Raw genomic sequence first — 24,669 nt, forward strand, 5'->3', positions numbered from 1 at the left:
CTGGCCCACACAGCCCAACGCTACAGAGACCACACAGGGCCTGTCCCTTCTAGGGGGCACCGGCTCCCATCCAGCCCCAAGGCAGGGACTGACTGGCTCAGGGAGGTGAGGAATGGGGCATAGGGCCTGTCCCCTCTAGGAGTGCCTGGCCCTTCTAGGCAACCCTGACCCCTCCCCTACTGCACCCCATAGCCCTACTCTAACATCACACCTGCCTCAACCCCAACTCTAACCTCTGATCCCGCCTCCTTACGCTGATCCTTAATCCCTGACATCTAACCCAACCCTGAACCATGACCCTGACTCCTACACTGACTCCAACCATAAACCCTGCACTGCCCAAACCCCTCTGCAAGCCCCCCTCCTCCCAGTGTGAATCCCTCACCCCCCAACCCCTGCTGCACCCCACTGAGCACCAGGCTGAAACACCACAACAATCGCAAACCCCCAGCAGGCCCAGACCCTGCTCCTGTGTGCAACCAGTTCATAGGGAACTCTGTAAGGGAGCACCAGACCTATCCCCCACTCCTCCCCCACAGGGCTGACTGCTCTCTGCCCTGCCCCTTCTGTCCTTGCCTCCCCTTTCTGGGGGCACAGAGGTCACCACCTTGCCACAGAGCCCACAGTGGATGTCAGCCCCGCTGCCAGGGAGAGAACCCGGGAGTCCTAACTCCCAGGCCCCCTGCTCTAAACCACCAACCCCCACTCCTCTCCCAGAGCCAGGGAGAGAACCCAGGAGTACTGATTCCAAGCCTCCCTGCTCTAGCCCACTAGGCCTCACTCCCCTTGCAGAGCCAGGAAGAGAACCCAGGATCCTGACTCCCACCCCCCCCCTCCATCACAGCAGGCCATTGTGACCCCAACAGTTGGGCCTTGGCCTCACAGGCAGTTGCCAGGTGTCCCACTAGGGGGCAGCGTTTGCCTAGGTCTCTCTCCCTCATCTCATTAGTGCGGTGGCGGTGGCGGGGGTGCAGGGGAGGGGACTGGCCCAGGGTGAGGAGTGGACGCACAGTGTGTGCCTGCTAACACTCCCTTGGGCAAAGGGGGAGCAGTCTGTGCCCTGGTTCCAGAGGACACTGGTCAGGCAGTAGACTGGCTGACCCTGCCCATATCAGCTGCAAGGGGGGAAATGAGGCAAGGGAAGAGGGGGCTATGAGTGTTGGCAGGGCGGGGGGAGGGACTGTGAGCCCACAGCAACTGACTCTCATAGGGAATAGACTCCTTCAGTCATGCGAGGCCCTGCAGCTGGGTGGGGGATTGGGGGCCGAGTGGAGGATGGGGGAAGGCGAGAGAGAGGGAGAGATGGGGTAGATGGGCATAGACAGACAGACAGATTAGATAGATAGATTAGAGTAGATAATGTGAGGGAGCTTTGCTGGCAGACACAGACTGAGGGCTATATGTAGATCAGTTCATCTGGGGCAAGATATTTCTGACCGCACAGCGGGCACTCTCCCCTGGCAGCCAGTGCCAGCCCTACGGGGCAGCCTTCGACCTCACTGGCCTCTCAAAGCTGGGCATGGAATCCAAGCAGCCTGACACCCAGCTACCTCTCCCCTTGCTCTGACCCATGGGTGAGGGGCCAGCTTTCTCTGACCCTAGATTTATTCACCCCATTGCCCAGCACTCACCAGGGCTGGGAACTGGGGGAGGGGAGACATTTAAAGAGACAGCAGCAGATGTGACCATTTGAATTTCCACCCAATCTCCTCCCCATGTCTGCTCCACAGCCCAAGGCTGGGACCTCTGCCTCAAGCTGCCCCAACCCCTCTGAGAGACACAGTCTCTGCCTTCAAAGCGCTCACAATCCTTGTGCTCTGACTCACGAGGCCCCACTCCACTCCCAGAGATGGCTTCCAGGCAAGGGTTGGGGGCAGGGAGGCTAGAGGCTACAGCGTTGTTTCCTGGGCAGGAGAAAAACGTGACCTAATTGGGGAGTGACCCCAGGTGACCCCTGGCTGGAGGCAGGGATCTGTGGCTGGCTGAGCTAATAGCCCGGATGGTCTCTCATTAGCTGCACCTACCCCCCTTCTGTGCCCCCCACATCGCTCCTATGGCAATGCGTGGGAAGGTATGAATTAGAAATGGCAGCACTAAGTGTCAGAATGCCTGGGTTCATGGGGAGGGAGTGGGAACTGGTAGGTCAGAGAACATGAGAGCTGGGAGCCAGGACTCCTAGGTTCTCTCCCTAGCTCTGGGGAAATAGTGGGGGCCGGTGGTTGGGGTGAGAGCCAGAACTCCTGGGTTCTGTTCTGAGTCATTGCACCCCTTTGCATGGGACCTGATTCTAACCAGAGCCCCCTAGAGGGGAACCCCTCATCCCCTTATCTGCCAATTCCGTTTCCCTCTCCTCCCTGCTGCTTCTGCAGGAAATTCTGCCTCCAACCACGCTGCACAAGGCCCTTGTGTGAATGGATCTGACAGCAGCCGACATGGCCCCCCTCCGCTTCCCACCTTCCCTCCCCAGGCTGAGTCTGTCCCATACACCATGGATCTAATGAGGATTCAACACCCTCCCCCACCCTCATGTGCAATCTCTCCAAGATTGGGGCGGGGGGGGGGGGGGTAAGGCCTGGATTTCCAGTGCCCTACTTTGGCCTGGCTTACATCAGCTAGGAACAGAGACAGGGTCCCCCACCCCCACCCTCAGCCCTGTCACATCTAGGATCCTTGTCAGGGTGAAGCAGCGACAAGGACTTGGGAGGTTATTTCATGAGAGAAGGAGAGAGACACTAGGTAAAACTCGGCAGGCAAAAGGGCAGGGAGGCTGTCCACTCTAGAGGGGGCACTGTCTCTCATTTAGCCCCAGGGTAGGAGCTGGTTGACTCAAGGGAGCAAGGAATGGGGCACAAAGCCTTTCCCCTCAAGGGGGCACTAGCTTCCACCCATCTCCAGGGTAGGGACTGTCTGGCTCAGGGAGTCAGGGAATGGAACATGGGGCCTTTCTCCTTTAGGCTCCCAAGCCCCCTGCTCCCATCCAGCTCCAGGGAGGTGACTGCTTGGTTCAGAGGGGCACATAATGGCGCACCAGGTCTGTCCTTTCTTGGGGGCATCAGTAGTGACTATATATGCCAAGTGCCCACCCAACTCAGGATGTGAAGCCACAGTGAATGTTCCCCCCTTGCTGTACAAGAGGGGGTGGATGAGGCTAGGGAGTCAGACAGACCAAAGGTGCAGACAGACTGCTGGACAGAGAGTGCAGACAGGAACAGATGGATGGACACATGGACAGAAGGCACAAATAAGAATAGATAGAATGTCCAGACAGAGACCAACAGACAGAGTGGGCGAATGAGAATAGATGGACAGAGCATGCGAATGGGAATAGACAGACAGAGGGTATGGATGGGAACAGAAGGAAAGAGTATGTGAACAGGAATAGACGGACAGAGTGTGCAAACAAGAATGGATGAACAGACCAACACAGCAATAACCTTGCTGGAGGGACCTATCTTTATACGTTTTCTAGAGAGTGAAATTCCTGCCCAAGCTGTTCTCTGATGTAGTGTTTTGCAAGAACATTACCCATGCAGGTATCAGTTGCAGCTGGGTGGCTGGTCTCTGGAGCACACCCATCTCGATTTTTGCTGGGCGCTGCAGGCAGCTCAGGAGAGTCATGGCATTCAAGGTGCAAGGACTCCTTGGATAACAAGCCAGTTCATCTTCCCTGGGAGCAGCCCTGCCCTGGGACTGATTGTTTCCTGGCTTCGCTGTTAATAATTGGGGTCTAATTTCCAGTGTGAACAAGTCTGGCTTCAGTTTCCAGCCATTCGCTTGTGCTCAGCCTTCCCCAAAGCTTGGGATCAACCAGAGCACTCTGTCATGCAACCATGATTAGCCACGTTTACCCAGACTCTGTCAAAGGCATGGCTGACACAGAAATGACTTTTCCAAAGAACTTTTGCCCACCCCCATTTTCAACCTGATGTCCCGCAGTGAAAGTGAAATAATGCTCCTCCAGATGGGGCTTTCTGGGGATTGGCATCAGAGGGTACCATCCACCTTTCAGACACACTATATCCAGCTTTTGTCTGCCCACCCACCCTGATCCCCAGTGGCTTTGCCTTGAACAAACCTGAGACTATGTCTATACTACAGTTTTTTCATTAAAACAGCCATTTTTCTGAAAAAACTTCACTTACCTTCACACTGCAATTGCATTCTTTTGAAAAAAAAATCGAAAGAACAGAGGAGTTTTTCCAACATTGGTAAACCTCTTTCTACAAAGAAGAAGCCTTTTTCCAAAAGAACTCTTTCGGAAAAAGGCATGTGTGGATGGGGAAGATGGAGTTCTTTTGAAAGAAGAGGAAAGAGGAAAAAGCACAGGTGCCCTGGTGTCCACTCCGTGCATAGTAATCACAGCTTACATGTGAAATAGCGTCCATTCAGTGTGGACGTTATCTTTCGAAAAAGCAGATCACTTTTTCGATGGGCTTTGGCAGTGTGGATGCTCTTTTTCGGAAGAAGTTTTTTCAGATGATCTCTTCCGGGAAAGCTTCTTCCAAAAGAAGCCTGCAGTCTAGACGTAGCCCAAAGGCTCACCAGTAGAAATTTCGCACAACAGGCAGGGAGGCCCCCAGAGGTAGAGGGATTGACCCAGAACACCTTGTGGCCAGTGTTCCATCCAAACTGCACAGCAGCACCACAGCTTCACAGGTGATTAATCAGCCCCACCCAGTCAGTCAGCTCCCTGCATGGAACCTTGAACCTCTGACTGGGCTGGGCTGATTCACTTGTGAAGCTGGGCTGTGGTGCAGTTTAGAGGGAACACTGCATGTGGCTGTTTACATTTTTTTAAAAAGAGAGATCTGCACATTTTGAGGCCAGCCAAGTCTCCCTGTGACCTTCCAGTCTGGAATAGTCTTCCTTGATCAAAAAGTATCATCAAAACCAGACCCAGGGGCACAGCTGTGTTTGAAGAAGGGCCCCTCTAAATCACCTCTTTACTTCTATGCCAGATGCCTGTTTATAGTTAAGTGGCTTAAACTGATCTAAATGCATGTAGATGGCTTTTATCAGCTTTGTTTTCCCCATTATTTACAGTGGGAAAACATGTCCTAGAAGAAAATGCTTCCTCAGGAGACAAGGCCTCAGATTAAATATCTCCCCTCCCTCTCTCATGTACCATATCCCAGAGGCGTGAAAATCGCTCTTTGTGGACTCATGGGGAAAAACACGGGGACAGACGGGTCTGAAATAATCAAAAGTATCCAGACAGATGCACAAGAACTTCTATAATGCACGTGATTGAACAGTAAATTCCACCAACAAAGCTAAGAAATTCCCAGGTCAAAAAACTTGGTTAAAGCCCTCAAAGATTCCACCTCCCCCATTTCTTTTGCCTTGGAGCCATTTCCAGCCAGAAACAGTCAGTCCCACACAATACAGGAAGTCACATCCAAAAACAGCAAGTCTCTCCTTAGCCAGAAGCTTTGTGTGCCTCATTTCCTGTCAGGTAATATGTCACTTTTAGTTGAGGTTGGTCCTGCTTTGGGTAGGGGTTGGAGTCAATGTCCTCCTGAGGTCTCTTCCAGCCCTGGGATTCTGTGATTCAATTCCTGTGGATTAAGGTTCGCTTCTTGCAGAATGCAGGTGTGTGAAAAAGACGAGTCCACCCTTGTACCTCCATGCCTGGCCCCCTCAGGTAAAAATGTCTCTCTGATCAAAAGGGTGGGGTGTGCGGCCTGCAGCCATTTTGCTGAATCACATTTTCAAACAGTGGCATAGAAAAGGCCCCAGTGGAGCCTTGAAGGATCAAAATAATCAAACTTTTCACCCCTCCCTCCACTTTTCCACATGAAGAGGGATTGGGCAGAAAGAGGGGAGGAATGAAACTGACCCCCCGGGGAGGAATCTCCTGAAAAGGGCTGATCTCCCTCCTACCCTACCCTGTGACATGAAATAGCCACTCCTGCCCTTCCCCCACAGCTCCCCATCCCCGATGCAGCAGGGGTGGGGAGGCAGCTCCCCATCCCCGATGCAGCAGGGCCCTGGGTGCAAGGGATTGTAGGGATGGGGAAGCTGAGCTGGAGTGACTAGGGAAGGGGCCCCCTCTGAGCCACCCCCAGAAAGAAGAATGGGAGATGTGGGGAACCCCAATCCCCATTAACCCTGTTGGTGCCCGGGCGCTCAGTACAAGGAAGTCCATCTTCGCAGTCTGTTAACTCCATCTGTGCCAGGAGCTGTCCATGTGGGGGGCAGGGGGTGTTGTCTCCATCCAGTGCAGGAGGGGGAGCCACCTTTGCTGTGGGTTAACCCCACCAGCATTAGGGAGCAGCTGGTCCACCTTGGGGGAGGCGTATGTCCATCACCAGGGCCAGGAGGGCCCAGGCCCCCCCTCATACTTTGTAGTAGATGTTGGCAGGACTCTGGGGGGGCATCTCCTGGACGATATAGACGGGGTGGCCATAGTCTCCGCTCACCTTCTCGTAGTGGGGGCAGAAGGCACCGTCCGCAGTCCGTAGTGGGATGATGATGTCACTGGGCTCTGAGCCATTGTTGTTCCCACCCCCGCTGCCAGCCCCCCGCTTCGGGCTGCTCAAGCCACTCAACGAGAGGGACGGGTGGTGAGTGTCACTCTGTTTGGCCCGCCGGCGGCGCCAGCACACAGCCCCTGCCACACCTGCTGCTGCTAGTGCCACAAAGGTGGCACCTCCCGCTGCCCCAGCCACCACTGGCACGTTGGACTGGGGCAGGGGCCCATTTTCACCCCCAGCCTGGCTTGTTGAGTTCCCAGCACCTGGGGAAGGGGGGGGGGGGAGAGAGAGAGAGAGAGAGAGGGCTAAGAGCAGAAAACCAAGGAGTCCTGGCTTCCATTCCACCACCCCACACACACACTCTACCCACCAGCCCCAACTCCCCTCACAGAGCTGGGGAAAGAACCCAGGAGTCCTGGCTCCCAGCCCCCCAGCTCTAACCACCAGTTCCCACTCCCCTCACAGAGCCAGGGCAAGAACCCAGGAGTCCTGGCATCCCCTTCCCCATTCACAGTGGCAGCTGGCTGACTGGCTGTGTGAGGGATGGCGGGCGGGGAGGTTCTGAGCCCTTCCTGTCTGTCAAAGCCAGTTAACAAAACTAATTGTCTCTCTGATGCCTCCCTAGCCCTGGACACCTGGGTCCTTTACAGCCATCAGCATCCATCAGACTCAACCCTGGCCTCTCCCTCCAGGACAGGGAACCACAGTGGCCATTAACCTCTTCATGCCGAGCTGGGGGCAGGAGGAGCAGGCTGAGTTCCACCTCCAGCCCCACAACTAGCCATACATCCCTAGGGGCTCTTTCCCAGTCCCCCTGAACCAGCCAGTCCCTTCCTAGAGCTGACGAGGGGCTGCATTTAAATGGCAACAACTCCACTTAGTGCAAGGGGGTTTCCCCATTTCCTCCCCATAACATTCTCATCCCAAACTGCAGCCCCTACTAGCCCAGCCTCCTGCCTCTCCCACTTTGTAGGTGCCGCTTTCCCCTGACCCCCAGCCGTGGGCTCCTGAGGGAGTGGGGGTCCTGGGATCCAGGAGTCCTGGATTCTCTCCACAACTCTACCACTGACATGACTTTATTCAGTTTCCTTCTGAGAATGCATGTGGTCGGGGAGCGATGTGAGCACAGGGACAGAGAGCACTGGGGGCTGGAGGGCAGCACCCACAATACTTGGTGGAGGATGGGGGGCAGCTCTGTACCTGTACCACTCTCCTTGCTGGGGTCTGCTCCTCCCAGGGTCCCACGCGCCTGCTCAGGCGGCATTTCTGGTCCCGATTTCTGGGACTTGGAACCTGTACCAGGATCTGAGGGGGCAAGGAGAGATGCATGGGTGATGAGGGATGTCTGGAAGGGATGGAGCACACAGAGCAGGGGACCCAAACAGACCCTTCCCCATTGCTGACTGTGGAACCCTCTGTATCCCCACAATCTCCCTATTTATCCCACCTCACCCCCTGGGACTGCACCCACTGTGCTGCAGTACCACACCCAGCCAGGAGGGGGCTCCACACACAATTGGAATCTATGGTACTCAGGACCACCCCTCCCCCATTCACTTCAGAACCCACAGCCCCTGCTAACCCAACCCTGGGCTCCAACCCAGCTGACAGCCCCTGTTAACCCAGCCCTGCCCCTCCAGCTCTATGGGGGAGGGGAAAGGGATGGTTGCACAGAAGCTGCCCCAGAGGCTGTGGGTCATTCTCTGTAATTTTGGACCCATGGGAAAGGAGCCTAGAATTGCTGGAGGGGGTTTTGGCAGCTGCCAATCACAAAGCCAGCTCCTCCCACTTTCCCCTCCCCCATTAGCTATTTTTCCCTTCCTGCATTCTCACCACCCTCCCTCCCTGCTCCAATCATGCAGCGCTAATTAGCTCGCTGGAGGGGCTCAGCGGGAATCAGCCAAATCAATCCAGCTGGGAGAAAGCCAGGGACTACCAGAGGAGAGCACCCCCTGCTGAGCCCCTGCCTCACTCCCTGCCCCACAGCGCCCCCTAGGGCCACCCTGCTCCAGCCCAGCCTGCCAGGGGAGAGCACCCCAGCTGAGCCCCCCTTCATGCCTATTCCATGACTTACGTTGTCCGACTTTCAAGATGACTTTCATTCCCTTAGACAGGCAGGCGCCACCTTTCAGGTTCTCCAGCCCCTCCTTGGTACCATCTGAGGTGGCTGCAGGGAGAGAAAGGACATCAGAGTGGACAGTAGGGGGCACTCTTCCCTGGCAGGCAGGGCTGGCCCCGGGCATGCTAGGGGAGCAGTTCCCAATGAGGCAGTGTTGGTCAGGGCGGGTCCGTGCCATGCAGGACAGAGGACTGGCAGGGGGTGACTCTGCATAGGGATGCTGGGTATGATGTGTGTAGGGTTGCTAGGTGTCCGGTTTTCTACTGGACAGTCCAGTATGTGTGCCCTCTGTCCAGTAGAAAAATTCAGAAAATACCGGACATGTGCAATGTCCGATATTTTCTGAATTTCCAGCTGGGCGCCAGTCAGAAGCCTGGCAGGGGCAGGGGAGCGATTGGGAGGCAGGCTGCGATTGGTGCTGGGAGCCCTGTGGTCGTGTGCAAAAGCCGGGCGGGGCGGGGCGGGGGCAGCTGCTGGGTCTCCCAGCCACTCCTCCCGCTCCGCTTCTGCATGCAACCAGAGGCTCAGACCGCCAATCGTGGCCTCGCCTCCCAGCTGGGAGCCTCTGGTGCAGCAGCCGGGCAGGGGGAGTGGCTCCCAGCCACTCCCCCCGCCCCCTCCTGGCTTCTACTAGCAACTAGAGGGAGTGCCTGCGTGTTAGACTCCGGCTGCGGACAGTGGCTGCACCACACCCCCCGCCAGCTCTGCTTTCCGCCCCCCTTCCTCCAGCCCCCCTCCTCCTGTCCAGCCCCCCCGATCCCTCCAACTCTGCTTCCCGCCCCCCCTTCCTCCCAACCAGCCCCCCCCCCCGATCAAGTGTGTCCAGTATTTTGGGGGGGTCTACCTGGTAACCCTAGATGTGTGTGTGTTGTCGCTCCCTGTCACATGGGCAGTTTGTCGGTTTGGCTCGGTGCATCTGACCGTGGCCGGGGCTTGGTCTCTGTCTGTGTGTTGTGTGTGTGGGCTTGTGTGGCCATGGTGTGCGAGCTCTTTGTTGCTGTGTGTCAGGTATCATTAGACATGGGTGTTTACGACTCTTGGTCCAGGCAGGGTGGCACCCACAGAGACTCCAGATACACATACATAGGCCTGGATCTTACAGACACACGGCTGGATCTTATACACCAGCCTGTATTTTTTTTTCTCTCTCTCTCTCTCTCTCTCTCTCTCACACACACACACACACACACAGCTCCTCGCTGTGTTACTAGCTGTTCTGCTGTTCTGAGCGAAACACAGCATTGGCAGATGCTGATGGATGGACCCGCAGGGACTATGAAGCCCCCAGCCCTCAAAGACACCCTAGTATTACCCAGAACTCCCCAACCCTGGCTCCTAGCCCCCTGCTCTAGCCCACCAGCCCCCACTATTCACCCAGAGCTGGGAAGAGAATCCAGGAGTCCTGGCTCCCAAATCTCTTGTTCTAACCACCAGTCCCTATTTCTCTCCCAGAGCTCCCTGCTCTAACGAGGTGAGGCTGTGGCCCAGAAGCTGGGGGCTGAAGGTTGAAGTGGACAGTGAGGGGCACTTAGGCTCAATGCTCAGACCTTGGGGAATCATTAAATATCCTTTAACCCCCGGCCTAGGGGACCCAACATGAATTTTAGGGGTAAGAGGATGTCAGTGGGGAGATTAATGTGTGTCTGTTGGGTTGGGGGAGTGGGACACAGCAATACTCCTCACTCCCAAACTGCAATCCACAGTCCATAGCCCAGTCCTGGGCTCTCCCCAGCTCTGCCAGTGCCCCTCACTCCCGACCTGCAGCCCCTGTTAGCCCAGCCCTGGGTTCCCTCCGCCCTGCCGGTGTCCATTAATCTCTAGTCAAGGTTAGAATGCGGGGGACTGGGAGCCAGGACTCCTGGGTTCTCTCCCCAGGCCTGTAGAGCAGGTGGGTCTAGCAGACCAAGCATGGGGCTAGGAGTGGGAATCAGTGCCAAGGTTGAGTGAGAATGGCTGTCTGGATGCCAGGGTCCCTGGGGAGCGGAGGGGGGGCATTGCGTGCATGCAATGGTGGCAGGCTGGCTCTGGCAGGTGCCCGGGGCACTGGCAAGCTGGGCCGTCGCATCGGGTTAGCTATGCATGGCTGGACCCTTTCACTGCCCCGTGTGGGGTTGGGGCTGGGGGTTCAAAGAGGGTATCTGCCCAACTAGCCCACCCCTGAGAACCTTGCCCACAGCCCCCCTCCCTTCTAGGCCCCCACACAACCCCTCCATGGCTCCCCACTGCCAGAGACCCATATAGAGCTATCTCCAGAGCAGAGGGCCCCCCCCAGACACCCTCCCACTGAGCTGCAGCCAAAACCTGCCCAGTGATCCCCACACAACTCCATGACAGCCCACCACCCTCCACAGGTCTGATTCCTGTGCTGGCTCTAAGGAAACTACCTCTCTCTCCCCCCTCTGGACCCAGGAGTCCTGATGTTGTAAATATCTGTAATAAATATTTGTGCATTAGATCCAGCCACTTTGGAGCAGCAAGCGGGTTACAGAGGGACCCCTTGCCAAACACTGAGATGCGGCCACCTCTGGGGTGGAGCAGATGCTTACACAGAGAATCACCACTCTGTGCTGCGATTCAGCCATTTCTGGGACAGTGTGTCTGGCTGGGGCATTTTCCAGTTCTGTCACTTCCTGTCTTACTTGCCCCTTGCCCCACATCTGGCTGGTCAGAACAGTCATCTAACAAGAATCTGGGTCAGCTCCTTTGGCTCCTTCTTCACTCCACCTCTCCCTTCCCCCACCAGCTCTTTCCTCTCCCCCCCCCCGCATGCTCCTGCCCTCCTCTGTACCCCCCTTCCCTCAATGTGTCATGTTCCCTCCCTCCTGCTGCCAACTCTCCCTCCCCCACAGGGATCCCCTCTAGGCCCCTTCACTGAGGAGAGGAGGCAGCTTTCCTTCCCCAGACATGATCTCCCGACCCCACTAATAACTCACACAGGACAGGTCCCGGGTAGGTGGGAGATAGCAAAGGGGAAGGAGATGGAGATGGGGGGAATGTTGGGGGAAGGGCAGAGAGGGATGGAAAGGAGTGGAAATGGTAGAGGGAGGTAGAAAAGGGAAAGGGAAAGGGAGGGGGCAAGTTAGGGAAGAGATGGGAATGGAGGAGGGTGGGAATGGGTAGAAGACTGGGAGGGAGAGGGAGGGGTCAGAGAAGAGAAGGGGTGGGAATTGGGTCAGGGAAAGAGGAAAAGGGGTGCAAAAGGGGGAGGGGGCAAGAAGGAAGAGAGGTGGGTGTGGGGATGGGGAGGAGAGAGATAGTAATGGGGGAAGGAGCAGAGGTTGGAGGGGTGGTAATGTGGAAGGGGTCAGGGAGGAAGGGAGTTTTTTAGGGTCTGAGGTCCCCTTCCCAGGTTACACCCATCCCCCCTTATGAGCCCCATCCCCCCACCTTGCATTCCCCATTTCTCTTTGTGGGGAACAGTCTCTCTGGGGTGGGGGCCCTGGCCGACCTCCCCATGGGGGGCATTGCTGGGGCACTGTTACCATGGTGCCAGGAAGTCACTGGTTTGTCAGGAGACAGTTGCCATAGTGATGGGGGAAAGACCACCTGGGCCTGTGATGTGAAATCGTGGAGGGTGGAAGCGCTGCCACCCTGGTGCTAATGGGGAGGGGAGGCTGTGCAGGTGGATTCCCCCTGAGGAGCAGAATCTGTCCCCTCCCCTTCCTTCCCCTTCTCAACTGATTCTGGCCAGCCTCTCCCCTATCCTATCCCCTCCTTGCTGCTTCATCCCCACCCCCCGCATGACCCAGATGTCAGAAGCATCAACTCTTGGATTTCAAAAGAGAAAATATCCCACAGCAACCGCTGGACTGGAAGTGGGGTGGCAGCTGCTCAACCCGACCCTTCACACACACGTGTGCACATTCTCGCATGCGTGCACACTCACACACAGGCAAGTGCACCAGCCACTAGGGGACAAGCCCTTTACGGAATTTTGTGCCAGCTGACGGGAGGGGATGGTGAATGTGCATGGGAGGCTGTGCATACTGGAGTGAGGGCATGCAAGTGCCTGTGGGTGGCACAGAAGGGGGATTTGGCCATAAAAGTGTACAAGAAAGGGATCAGGGTGGAGTGCAAGGGGATGAATCTCAATGCTGTATGTGCAAAACACTGAGCGATGGACCACGTGAGGGAGCAAATATCCACACTGTGTGTGTGTGCAGGGTACCCATTGAGAGAGCAAGGGATTGAACCCCCATGCCGTGTGTGCAAAGGAGTGAGTGTGAGCAGGTGAATGTTCAATGGACCACAGGGGTGTGTTTTGCGTGCGCTAGCTTGCGTGATCATGTCAGAGTATTAGTGCAGCTCCTGGCCTGGGGTATGTGTAAGAGGGTTGTAAGTGTGTGCAAAGAACCAATCAAGACAGGGACCAAACATGTCCATGAGTGTACAAGAGTGTGGCAAGAAGGTTGGTGTGCAAAGGTGAAAGGCACCATGGGTGTGCATATGTCATGGTATGCAAATAATGAAGAGTGTGCAAGGCTGGGGATGCTTTATGGAGGGGGGATGCAACTGTGAAAGCCAAGGAGGCAGTGCACAAGGCACTCAGGAGCAGAGCAGCTCAGTGTGTATGCAGTGGAGGCGGGACACAGAATGAGGCTCCCCTGGTGACTCTGACAAGTGGTAGGCATACAACAGCCATATCTCTTCACATACACACCTCTCATACATCCTGTAAGTATTTCCCCCAAGCATGTATACTCCAGCGTGTGCGCACATGCACACACAGTGTACACAAATTGGCACACCCAATGAGCACATGTCCACCCTCCCACTGGTTTGTCTCCTTGTAGCCATTGCTCAGGCACACTCACCCCTTTGGCTGTGCACCCTCGCACATTGCTCTATGCCTTCTTCACCCTGGGCCCTTACATACCCAGAGCATACACAAGCATGCCTTGAATATGCCCACAAGGTGCATGTGCATACAGTCCTTGCATGCATATACATGTCTATGCACATACCCCTTGCACACGCTCACCAGTCTGCACATATAACCAGTTAATGCGCACACCAGTCTGTGCAAAACTCCTTGCACGCATTTGCCCTATACATGGTGCCCCATTCTCTTGTGCATCCATCCCATCCATGACAACAGTCTAAAATATTTCCTGCTGAAAGCTCCTGCCCCAGACAAACAACCCCTCATGCCTAGGAGCCAACACTGGACTCAGGGGAGGTCACCCTGGGGCTCCATTTCTGCCCTCCCTCCAGGCCTCAAATCCTCTGATCCTGGCTGGAAGCTCTCCATGGAATCAGGTGGACTCAGCAAGCAGGAGCTGCGGGTGAGGAGTGAGGGGCACCAGCAGGGCTGGGGTAGCAGGGACTGCAAGGTGGGAGTGAGGGACACCAGCAGAGCTGTGGGGAGCCTAGGCTGGCAGGGGGTATGGACTGAGAGTGAGGGGCACTGGCAGGAGGAGGAGGGGTAGGGCTGGGTTAGTAGCACCTGCGAGGCAGGAGGGAGGGGCATCAGTAAAGGTGAGGTTGCAGGGACTAGAAAAGACAACAGATGCCAATGGCTTGTGGATGGTGAAAATTGACTCAGTGACAAACAATGTAGGAGGGCAGGAGACACACAGACAGAATAACAGACAGACTTAAGAGTTAGGAACAGCCCGTAAAATTCCCTCCCCTCCAGGGACACCTCTCCTCCCCTCCAGGGACAGGACAGGTCCTAAAAATATGGTCTATCACACAGCACTGAGATGCAGCCACCTCTGGGGTGGGATGGACAGTTACATGGATGCTGAGATGTGGCCACCTCTGGGGCAGAGCAACTGGTCACACAGGGACACCCCAGTGCTGAGATTCAGCCACCACTGGGGTGGAGCAGTTGGTTACACAGGGACCTGTCAATTCCACTAAGCCTTTGCCTCCTGCCCAGATGAAAATTGATCAAACCTAATGCAGTATCCTACTCCCCTCCCACAGCCAGGAAGAGAACCCAGGAGTTCTGGCTCCCAGCCCTCCTGCTCTAACCACCAGGCCCCCTTTCCCCCCAACCAAGCAAGATCCCAGGCATCTGAGTACTCACTGATGATGTAATATTCTTGATTGCTCTTGAATTCGTGTCCCCAAAGATTGGGGCTGTACTCCTGGAACTTAATGGTGAAACGCACATCATGCTCAGGACGGTCACACGTCAGCAGCAGGTTGGGAATGCGGAGGATCTCGCAGGCCCGCGCCTGCTCCACTGGCACCAGGTACAGCTTGTAGAACTCATACTCATCTGTGGAGAAGGGGCCAGGTGGGCGGGAGCGCGGGCAGATCAAATCCAGCCGGTCACCAATCTGTGGGTACAAGATGTAGCCGCCTGCCGCCTGGAACCTGCCGGAGAGGGGATGTCAGTGAGGGAACAGATCCTGTGCCCCATTCCTTCCCCCCCTGAGCCAGCCATGACTCCGGCCCTCCCACCATGTCTTTGGCCACAGACCAGCCTCAGGGTGAGGGGAAGGCCAATGGGGAGCTGGCTGCATTAGTATCTGGGACCCAACGAGATCCCTCTCTTCTGGCCGCACGGTGCCCCCAGCAGCATGCCATGTCCCAGCATAAGGGTGGGCCCGAGCATGGCCTCCATGACAGACCCTAGGGCGAGGGATGCAGAAACATGGGCTGCTCACCCTCAAGGCATGAGAAACGCCCTCTGTGCCCAGAGCAGACAAGTCTGATTCCCACCTTGTGCCCTACAACAGGTGCAACTTTGCACCCTGCCTGCTCTGTGACACCCCCTGACCTTTTGGCTACAGAGACCTCTCAGCTCCCTCTTCCCCCCTGCCAAAGCTGCCGATTTCAGGGAACAAACAGAAGCAAAACAGCCTCCAAAATGGCAGCAACCTCTGGGGCGGGGCAGCCCGTTACCCAGGGATCCTTCACCTGGTGCTGAGATGCAGCCACCTCTGGGACAAGGTGCCTAGTTACATAGGGACTCCCTGCTCTAGGTGAGGGGTACCACATGCACCCTCCTCCCTTCCTTTGGCAAAGAACCCAGCAGTCCTAGCTCCAAGCCACGCCTCCATTCTAACCACCACATACACTTTCCCCTGTCTGCAGTGGAGTCAGATGGAGTCAGACCCCACCAGGGGCTCCAGGAAACTGATTCTGTCCCACCCTCGTCAGATAAATGTTCAAGAAATCCCTAGTCACTTCCCTGTCTCTGGGCATGTTCCTATCAGGCCTGCTGGGGGTGACCCTGCAGAGTCAGTGAATTCAGTGACATCCTGGCTTCTCTCCCCAGCTCCGGAAGGGAGTGGGGGCTGGTGGGTCAGAGCAGGGGACTGGGAGCCAGGATTCCTGGGTTCTCTCCCCAGCTCCAGAAGGGAGTGGGAGTTGGTGGGTTAGAGCAGGGGGCCGGGAGCCAGGATTCCTGGGTTCTCTCCCTGGCTCTGGGAAGGGAGTAGAATCTGGTGGGCCAGAGTAAGGGGAGGATGGGAGCAAGGACTCCTGGGTTCTTAGCTTGAGAATGGGAGCTGGTGGTTAATGTGAGCAGCAGGGCCAGGGCTGGAAGCCAAGACTGCTGGGTCCTATGCCAGAGTTAGGGCTAGCACCCAGGAGTCCTGTTGGCCATGGGCTCACCAGCTGCACTGTCTCTCTGTGGGAGTTCCAGGGAATTTATCCTGTATTTCCTCTGCCAGCCTGGGACAAGCCTTCATGAATTTACAGAGGTTGGGGCAGAACATCTCACTTGCTATTCCTTCCTGCCCCACCAAACCACACCAGGGGGCTCAGATCTCTGTATTCCTGTGCTGTCTAGCACGCAGCCCTCATTGAGAGGCACTGCTCTGTGAGTACCACAGCCTGGAGATATCTCTCAGTAAATTCTTTGCCTACTGGCCTGGTTCAAAGACATGCCTTCACAAGAGACGCGCTGATTTTTGTTAGGAGGGGGCCATGCTGGGGAGTAAACTCCGTGTCTTTCTCTTTGGCACGTCTTTGTTGAATATCAGCATCTAATTTGAAAGTATGTTGGCACGCCGTGCTGTATTGATTTTGGGCATTCAAATATTTGCTATTTAATAAGATCAACTGCTGTAGATTTGTATTGATCGGAGGGGGCTGAATGTTTGCTACTTATATATTTAATCGGAGGACTTGATTTCTAGCACAGTGAGACTGTATCACCGTCATTTTACACCTTTGCAAGTCAACATGCTTAAAAATAAGTCTCTCTTATCACATATAAGTGGAGGCCATCTTGAAAGTTATCCAGTAGCTACTCCCCACCTCAGAGGCGGCCGCCTCTCAATCCAGGGTGAGCCTGTGGGAAGCCTGCGTTAAAGGTTTTCTGAGAAGTCACACAAATCGGCGTTGGGCCCAACTGCAAAGCTCTGCTCTGCTCTGCTCCATGTTCCTCCTGAACGTTAAAACATTTGCCACGAACCATTTGTGATAAAGAACTGATCCACCAGATTGGGCACACGTTAAGCTGCTCTGTCTAATAAGAGAAACTAATTTTCAGCTGCTTAGTGCATTATATTTGCCTTCCTAATTTTAATCAAAGGCTAGTGTTCATGAGAAATAACTCCACCTGCACCGGGGTGAGTGTTGCAAACTTCCGTATGTCTTTTTAAACACCTACAGAACTCACTGGGAGTAATCTTAATATCTACTACAGGGCAGCTAGTAACACAATATACTTTCTGTCCCTTCTGGCCTTGGCATCTAGAAAATGGTCAAGTGGCTTCGAAACCAGAGCCTGAGGCAGAGTTTGTGGAATAAATATGAGTTATTGCCATGAAAGGGACTCCCAAAATTTTCGCTTACAAAAACATCCACTGTTTAAGATCATTAAAAAAAATCAGTCAATGGCTCCTGATAGATTTGACACCAAAAATCTTCATTAACTCCCCCCAAAATGGGAGTATTTGAGGGTCACATAAAAGAAAACCACTTCTCCAAGAGTGGCATGGAAAAAATGGATTCTGCCAGAGGTGGGGGGAAGAGTTATTTTGCTATTGGGTTTCCGCAGGTCCTAAGAAATTCTAGCAGCCAAGGATGATCTACTGGGGTGTCAAAACATTAAGTGTCAGACAGACATACTTCAAGAAAACTAGTTGCCTTTGCAATCGACAAAGAACCAATACAGAGCTGCAGAGAGACTTGGAAAAAACTGGTGTCTGGCCAGGCTGCGGAAACTCACTGGCCCTGAGTGCAAGAGAGGAAGAAACACAGTCCCTCCTCGGTTGATCCTGTATATCTCCTGGAAACTAGCTTTCTCAGCTGAAGTCAATGGGTCATGTATGCACAGGGCAGGATTCTTAGCCGATATCCATGGGCGTCGGAAACAGCCAGATGCCCATGGGAGTCAGTTCTGGGTACAGTCCAGGGATGCCGCACCCACTCCCAACCACTGCAGATCCCTGCTGAGGTTTGCAACCCTTCCCACCACTGGAAGAAGGGCCCTCGGCTGGTAATGTGGAATGGACGCCCAAGCGAGGGGCAAGCACAGTCCAATTATTCAAAGGGGCCTAGGAGATTCAGAAGCCTGCCTGGGAGCATCAGGCTATTACAGTCCAGTTCTCCCAAGGGATTTTGATACCTTGCTCCTACAGATTTATCCAAGAGGCCTAAGCAGGGCTTCATTTGTTGCAATAGAGGCCTCAGGTCCTTAAATCTTTTTTTTTTTTGTACATGTGTAACTGATGCAGACAGTCTAGAGGTGCGGGAAGCTCTGAACTGGCAACACCTTGGCACTGGGCCTCTGAAAATGGGACTTGGTGTTCAGGGCATATTTTGAAAACATTTTGAACATTTTCTAGCCATAAGCCAGTCGGGCATCTTCCGGCATCTTCATACCTTTAATGATCCATGTGCTTGGAGACTAGTGTGAGTGTGTGTGTGAGAGAGGGATAGAACCTAAATCAACTCCCAAGCAATCCTAGTTGTCTTTTCTTTAAAAAAGTGGCTTAAAAAAATAGCAACATTTATTTATTACTCCCCTGACACACACACACGCCAAGTCCCAACTCCATTAGTGACAATGAAATCGGTCCCCGCCCACAAATGTAGCTACCAGCTCATGTGCTATTTTTATTTTGTGCCATCAAATAAATATGTTTTAAAAATAAAGCAGCCCCTCTCTTTTTAAAATCATGTCTCCCATCCTTTGGGGATGGGGGAATGAAAGGAAAGAAACATCCACCCAGAAAGAGGGGAACAGGAGCTGAAAGCACCCCTCTCCCTGATCTGTAAGCTGAGGCCTTACGGAGCCAGCGGACCCTCTTTTCAGGGGGCGTGTGTGTGTGGAAATGATTTAGACAAATAGATCCATTAGCTAGAATATTTATTTGTTGCTAGGAAGCGCTGACACATGCTGATGGGATAATTGTAGCATTTATGAATCACAGTTATGTTCCATATTTCTGGCAAACGGCGGCGAACCAAGCTCCACACCACTCCATGCTCGCAAACCCACTGAACCCCTGAAAACTTTGTCATTTTCTCAGTATGGGGAAGGGGCTTTTGACTGAGCCCAGAGGGGTGGGTCACCACAATTCCTAGTGGATGGAACAGCCTGGCAGTCCTGTGGAATAATCTAGCCAGAAGGGAGGAAAATAGATACTTTCTAGATCCACGGGCAGAGAAATGGGGGCTGGGTACGCTCTCAAACCCCATAAAACATTGTTCAGATCTTCAACAAACAGAGGTTGCATGGGTGGTGATCAAAAATGAAAATTTCTGTGGGCTATGCAGAGCCACACAACATGGCTCAAGACCTAAAGGTAACTTTAAAGAAGCCATCCATCTAGAGCGGGATGAACCCATTTATTAGACACACATTCCCACTAAATAATTTCAAGGGGACAGCAAACCACACAGGCTCACACAACTTAAGAAGTCACCACTATAAAGCTAAACACACACACTGGCATTATTACTCACAGGAAGAATTAAGTGCAAGGACAAGAAGGAGTCCTGTGGCCCCTTAAAGACTAACAGATTTATTTGGGCATAAGCTTTCATGGGACAAAAACAATTTGTCAGATGCATGGAGTCAAAACACACACACACACACAAATGAACTTTAAAAAACCACCAATATAAATCCACTATCTCCATTAGGCACACATACTTCACACACACTGACTGAAGGCACTAGGAAAAATGCACACAAATAACTTGGAATACACACACTTATACACCACCCGCTCAAATGCTGCGACTTAAAGCCAGACACCCAAACTATTCAGAGCAAGCAGCTTCCAAAATGCACACACATCCCTCTTTGATGCACAAACTTTCCCTCAAACACCACCATCTCCTACACACCCATACTCCAGTACCCTCTCCCACTTCTAAAGGCCACTAGATTTTTTTTCTAAATGCCAGAACATCTCAACTTTACAATAAAAACAGATTTTTCCTAATTTTAAAAAATAATTTTAAAAGACCACCAATTTCAGAAACTGATTCTTTTAAATAAAACATTGTCCTAGACTGAAGGGATACAAAATCCCATTTTATGAAGAACAGCCCCCCTTCCCCACACATCCACCAAACATACTTTTCAAACTGGGTGGAATGAAGAGGCGGTAAAAAGGGAAAGAAAAAAGTTTTCCAAGAGGATTACATTTCAGCCTTTAGGGAGTGAAATAGACACAGATGACTGTAAAAAACATTAGTCAGTTACACCTGAAATTGATGAGATGGGAGGGGGGGGCTTGCCATTTATTTTTCTCTTCACTTTTTTCCTCCCCTCTCCTCTGAGATTTGCAGCAACTAAAATTAATCCCAGCAACCAGTGATTCCAAACATGGGGGGGTCCTTCCCTCCCCCCATACATTCCCTCTTTATAACAGAAAACCAAGATTTTTCCCTTTTCCCCACTTACTTTTTGTTTGCTGTATTCCAGTATATTGGCTCCAAACTCACAGCGGATATAATCCACAATTCCAGCAAGGAAAACAGTAGCCCTATATAAAATCCAAGCAATGAAGTCCCCAATGCCATGACTGCAAAGGAAAGGAAATGTTTACCCCTCTTCTTTCTGTTTTCTTCTGGAGAATCACACACATACACACATACACACACTCCAAAAAATTAAGCTGATCCCAAACTTTTACGACTTTGCTCCCAGCTCCCTCTCTGCAAGCCCTTGGTTGGGTAAAGTTTTATGAATTTTTTTTCCTGCCTGGATTTTTCATGCAAGCTTTGCCATAAAGCTAGAAAGTTGTGTGTGTGCGTTTTTCCAAGCTCCTAATGCCATCTTCAGAGATGAAGCTAGCTCTGGAGAAAAACATACATCTATACACACAGAGAGCCAGAGCATTCTCCTCCACTTCTCTTCTGTGCCTTTCTGCTCTCAGCTCCCCTGAGTTGTGAGGACACAATGTTGTGAGACACAAGAAAGGGAGGGTGAGGGGAGGAATTCATTTGAAAGCACCCCCTGGAATCCTTGTCTTTGGTGAGATGGGTTTTTTTTTCTTTCTTTCTTTTTTTTAAAGGTTCAGCACTGAGTAACTCCAGAGATGAGCACACAGAATGGAAGTAAGCAAAAAGGAGGAGGAGCAGGAGAAAAGAAGCGGTGAATGTGAAAAACTGGAAAAAAAGAGAGAAAGAAACACAGAGGGACACACACACACACAAACAGAGAGCCCGGGATCTGGAGTCTGGACATGAAGGAAGATGTGGAAACAGGATCAGGTATAAAATTCTAGCCAATGAACAGCAGCACACAAATAAAACAGCAGAGAAAGCCAAGCAAGGTTGCTACAAGACAGGAATATTTCGCAGCTCAGTTCTCCCTGCCTCTCCACCTTCCTGTCAGGAATAATCAGCTACACGGTCGCTTGACACAAAAAGAAAGACATCAGCCTCCTCTCCCCGATCTGCTTTGCACAGAAAGGAAAAAAGAGAGAAATTTCTCTAGGGTTATGTGGTGAATGCCCAGCACAGTTCTTTGTGTGGGTAGGAAAAGGCAGATTTAGTTTAGAAAGTCACTTTTAATCCAGGTGGGTGAAATGGTTTTGGAGAGGAAAGACGTGGATTTGAACATTGTTTTGGGTTGGGAAAGGACTTTAAAAAAATCTTTTTATTTCTGCACGCACATATACATCCCCAGGTGTGGTGGGTTTCTTCAGCTGGAAGGTTTTCTTGGGTCTTCTTAGAACCAGACAATCTGGCAGGGCTGAGAGTGTTTGGGGCCTGGGATGGAACTTCACAAAGCAAAATTTACCAGGTGGGATTTCTCGGTGAGATCAGGGGCAGAGAGGGGGGTCAATTTGAACTCCTCCCCTCCTCCCTCACATTCGATTGCCAAATCTGATTAGAGAGGGTTCCCAGTCTCTTTAAAAACCCTGCATTTATTCAAAGGCCATGACTGAACCTGGCCTCTTGTCTCCTCCCATGGGGGAGGCCAGAGGACTTTGCAGGGAGGATTCCTTCACTGAGAACCACTTGTGGAGGTTAGTTTAAAAATTACTCCAGGGTTCGCTGGTGTCAACTCACAGACACAGGGCCCAACAGGGCTGTGAATTCGCTTCAAGACAGAGTCGATTAGGGATAAATAGTTGCTTTTATTAATCTCACTACGTCACTACTATTACAGGCAGGGGCAGATGACCATTTTGCGGGGCCCAGGGCAGCACAATTTTGCGGGGCCCCCCTTTGCCACGGCTCATGCGCGGGGCTTCTTGAAGCATGGGGTCCGGGGCAGCCGCCCAGCTCACCCTGCCCTATATCCGCCCCTGATTACAGGCTTAATACTGGCAAATAGATTTGTAAAATAATACAAATCTCAGCATAGGCAAAGCAATGCATATAAGAGTAACAGGCACCTGGAAATGCTTACACCCTTCCAGGTCTGCGGGGAGTCTCATTCTGGTTACCTCACATCTGGCCGCAGTGGATGTGGCTCCAGCTAGGGGGATTCAGGACACCCTTGGAGGTCTAGGTCCCTGTTGAGACTCAATGGACACGGGACTCCCTACATAGTTATACTACGGGGCTGTCTACACTGGGCCACTTATTCCGGAAAAGCAGCCACTTTTCCAGAATAAGCTATGAGCTGTCTACACTGGCCGCTTGCTTTTCCGGAACAGCAATGACGATCTACTGTAAAATTGTCAGTGTTTTTCCCGTTCGGGCAAAAGTCCTTTTCCGGAAAAACTGTTCCAGAAAAGGGCCAGTGTAGAAAGCCCAGGAGTCTTTTCCGCAAAAAAGCCCCGATCGCGAAAATGACGATCGGAGCTTTTTTCCGGAAAAGCGCGTCTACATTGGCCACGGACGCTTTTCTGGAAAAAGTGCTTTTCTGGAAAAGCATCCTGCCAATGCAGACGCATTTTTTCCGTAAATACTTATAACGGAAAACTGTTCCGTTTTAAGCATTTCCAGAAAAGGGTGCCAGTGTAGACATAGCCCAGTTGTTTACCAGGTGTGCACGTACCTGGCTCAATGCCATTCTTATCACTCTTATGGGCTGAGACTGAGGTCAAACTTGTTTACCACTTATTAGTTTCCCAGCTCAAGGCATGGGTTAAAGCTGATAAATCCCAGCTGCGGTTTGGGCTCACAGCATCCTACACCATAAGCTGGGTACAGCAGGGATGGAAACTTCCATCCCAGGCCTGCTAAGCTGCAGGACCCACATATGACTTTCATGTGACAGCTGGTTTTAAGGGCAACGGAGTTTCCTATTAATTTGGGCCATGGCCTGTCCCAAGACAGTTGCATGGATGGGGAACCATTTTCCAGCAGAGATCTTTGAACACATCTCCAAGGCTTGCTGGAATTTCTTGACATACCGAGCTTCCAGGGTTTGGGTTTTCTGGGGAAAGTGAGGAGGGGCTTGTGAGGAGGCTGTGGGCAAAAGACGTGTTTCCCTGAGCCATCCAGGGCAGAAGGGGTCAAATGGGACAAACAGGAGGGAAGCTGGCATGACACACAAAAGTGTATTAGCACCCCTAGATGTAGGCAGGGAGGGGAAACTTGGGGGGACAGTATAATTTTAGTGCCAGGAGTGGTGCTATAGGGGATTCTGTAGGTGGAGCTGCAGGGAAGTTGAAAGCCAGTGACACCAAGCTCTCCAGCCCCAGCAGAAAATCAAGACCCTGGTGCCTGAGGAGGAGTCTGGGGAACAAGGGAGGTGCCCTTCAGAAAGGGAAAGAAACTATCACTGGAGGGTGGGTGGAGGGGAATGAGAATCTGGATCCCAGGTTTGGCACAGACACCCCTTCCACTAGACCCCACTCCCCTCCCACAGCCGAGGAGAAAACCCAAGAGTCCTCAGTCCCAGTCCCCCTGCTCTGATCCACTAGCCCCAATCCCTTCCCAGAGCTTGAGGAGAGAACTCAGGAGTCCTGACACCCCACAGGGTGACCATTGCAGTGTATCCCCAAGTTTCCAAGGGCCAAGAAGCCTCTGTTTTGCTTGCAAACCATTGCAACATATTGCTCTCATACACATCACATCCCTTCCTCTTCCCCCCCCCCCCCCCCAGCTGCCCTCAACTGGTAGCTGCATGAAAATGCCTGATCCCCTTCCCCATCCCCCACACTTGACAGCACTATCCAGCACCCCCCACAGGCCAGGAGGGGGCTGGCAGGACTTTGTGTTGAATAGAAGCCCTGATATCCTGCTAAGCAGGGCTGGGCTGATACAGAATTTGGAAGGGAGATGGCAGCATGATGGGAGCTCTGCAGGGGGTGCTCTCCCCCAGCAAGCAGGGTGGTGCTCACGGGCAGGGGTTTAGTGGGGGGGGGGGGAGTCTGTGTATCAGAGCCATGGGAAGGGGGGAGCTATAGCCCACAAAGAGGGGTCATGGGGGTGGAGTATTTGCCCAATGCAAACAAAGGCAGCTGGCTCCATCTGGTGGCCTGTCGGGTTGGTGCAGTCAGTCTGCACTGGCTGCCAGGGTCAGGGTAACTGGGAACGCCCTGCACTCCCCACAGCACCTCCTACTGCAAAAGGTTAGGATCTCCCTCTCCCCCCAGCCCCACACCCATAGGGGACAGCACTTCTGCCCCAGTTGTGTCACCCTCTAGCCAGAGAAGCGGCTGCATCAGCCCTGCCTCTCCCAAAACCCACATTCATGCCCCCTGCCAGGGGAGCTGGGCAACTTGTCGCAGTTCAGATCCAGCC

General features: G+C 53.1%; 1 protein-coding gene across 1 annotated transcript; it reads right to left on the reverse strand.

Moving 5' to 3' along the window:
• Window positions 1-5,221: 5,221 nt before the first annotated feature.
• Window positions 5,222-21,109, reverse strand: EFNB3 (ephrin B3). Its single transcript, XM_006112144.5, has 5 exons — window positions 20,423-21,109; window positions 14,630-14,922; window positions 8,551-8,643; window positions 7,677-7,781; window positions 5,222-6,739 (listed from the first exon to the last, which is right to left on the reverse strand). Exons 1-5 carry the CDS (start codon window positions 20,539-20,541, stop codon window positions 6,339-6,341), a joined length of 1,011 nt encoding a protein of 336 aa, XP_006112206.2. The 5' UTR covers window positions 20,542-21,109; the 3' UTR covers window positions 5,222-6,338.
• Between the last annotated feature and the right edge of the window lie 3,560 nt (window positions 21,110-24,669).

The sequence above is a fragment of the Pelodiscus sinensis genome, chromosome 22, assembly GCF_052426305.1.
Source record: "Pelodiscus sinensis isolate ZL-2025 chromosome 22, ASM5242630v1, whole genome shotgun sequence".
Classification (NCBI taxonomy): domain Eukaryota; kingdom Metazoa; phylum Chordata; order Testudines; family Trionychidae; genus Pelodiscus; species Pelodiscus sinensis.

What these genes read in the sequence shown, in the direction of transcription:
- EFNB3 (XM_006112144.5), bottom strand. Translation starts at nt 20,541, where the DNA reads ATGGCATTGGGGACTTCATTGCTTGGATTTTATATAGGGCTACTGTTT. An exon ending in TGGAATACAGCAAACAAAAA is followed by an intron (nt 14,923 to 20,422) that starts GTAAGTGGGGAA and finishes CCTCTCCGGCAG; the next exon opens with GTTCCAGGCGGCAGGCGGCT. An exon ending in CAGCAAGGAGAGTGGTACAG is followed by an intron (nt 6,740 to 7,676) that starts GTACAGAGCTGC and finishes CCCCTTCCCCAG; the next exon opens with GTGCTGGGAACTCAACAAGC.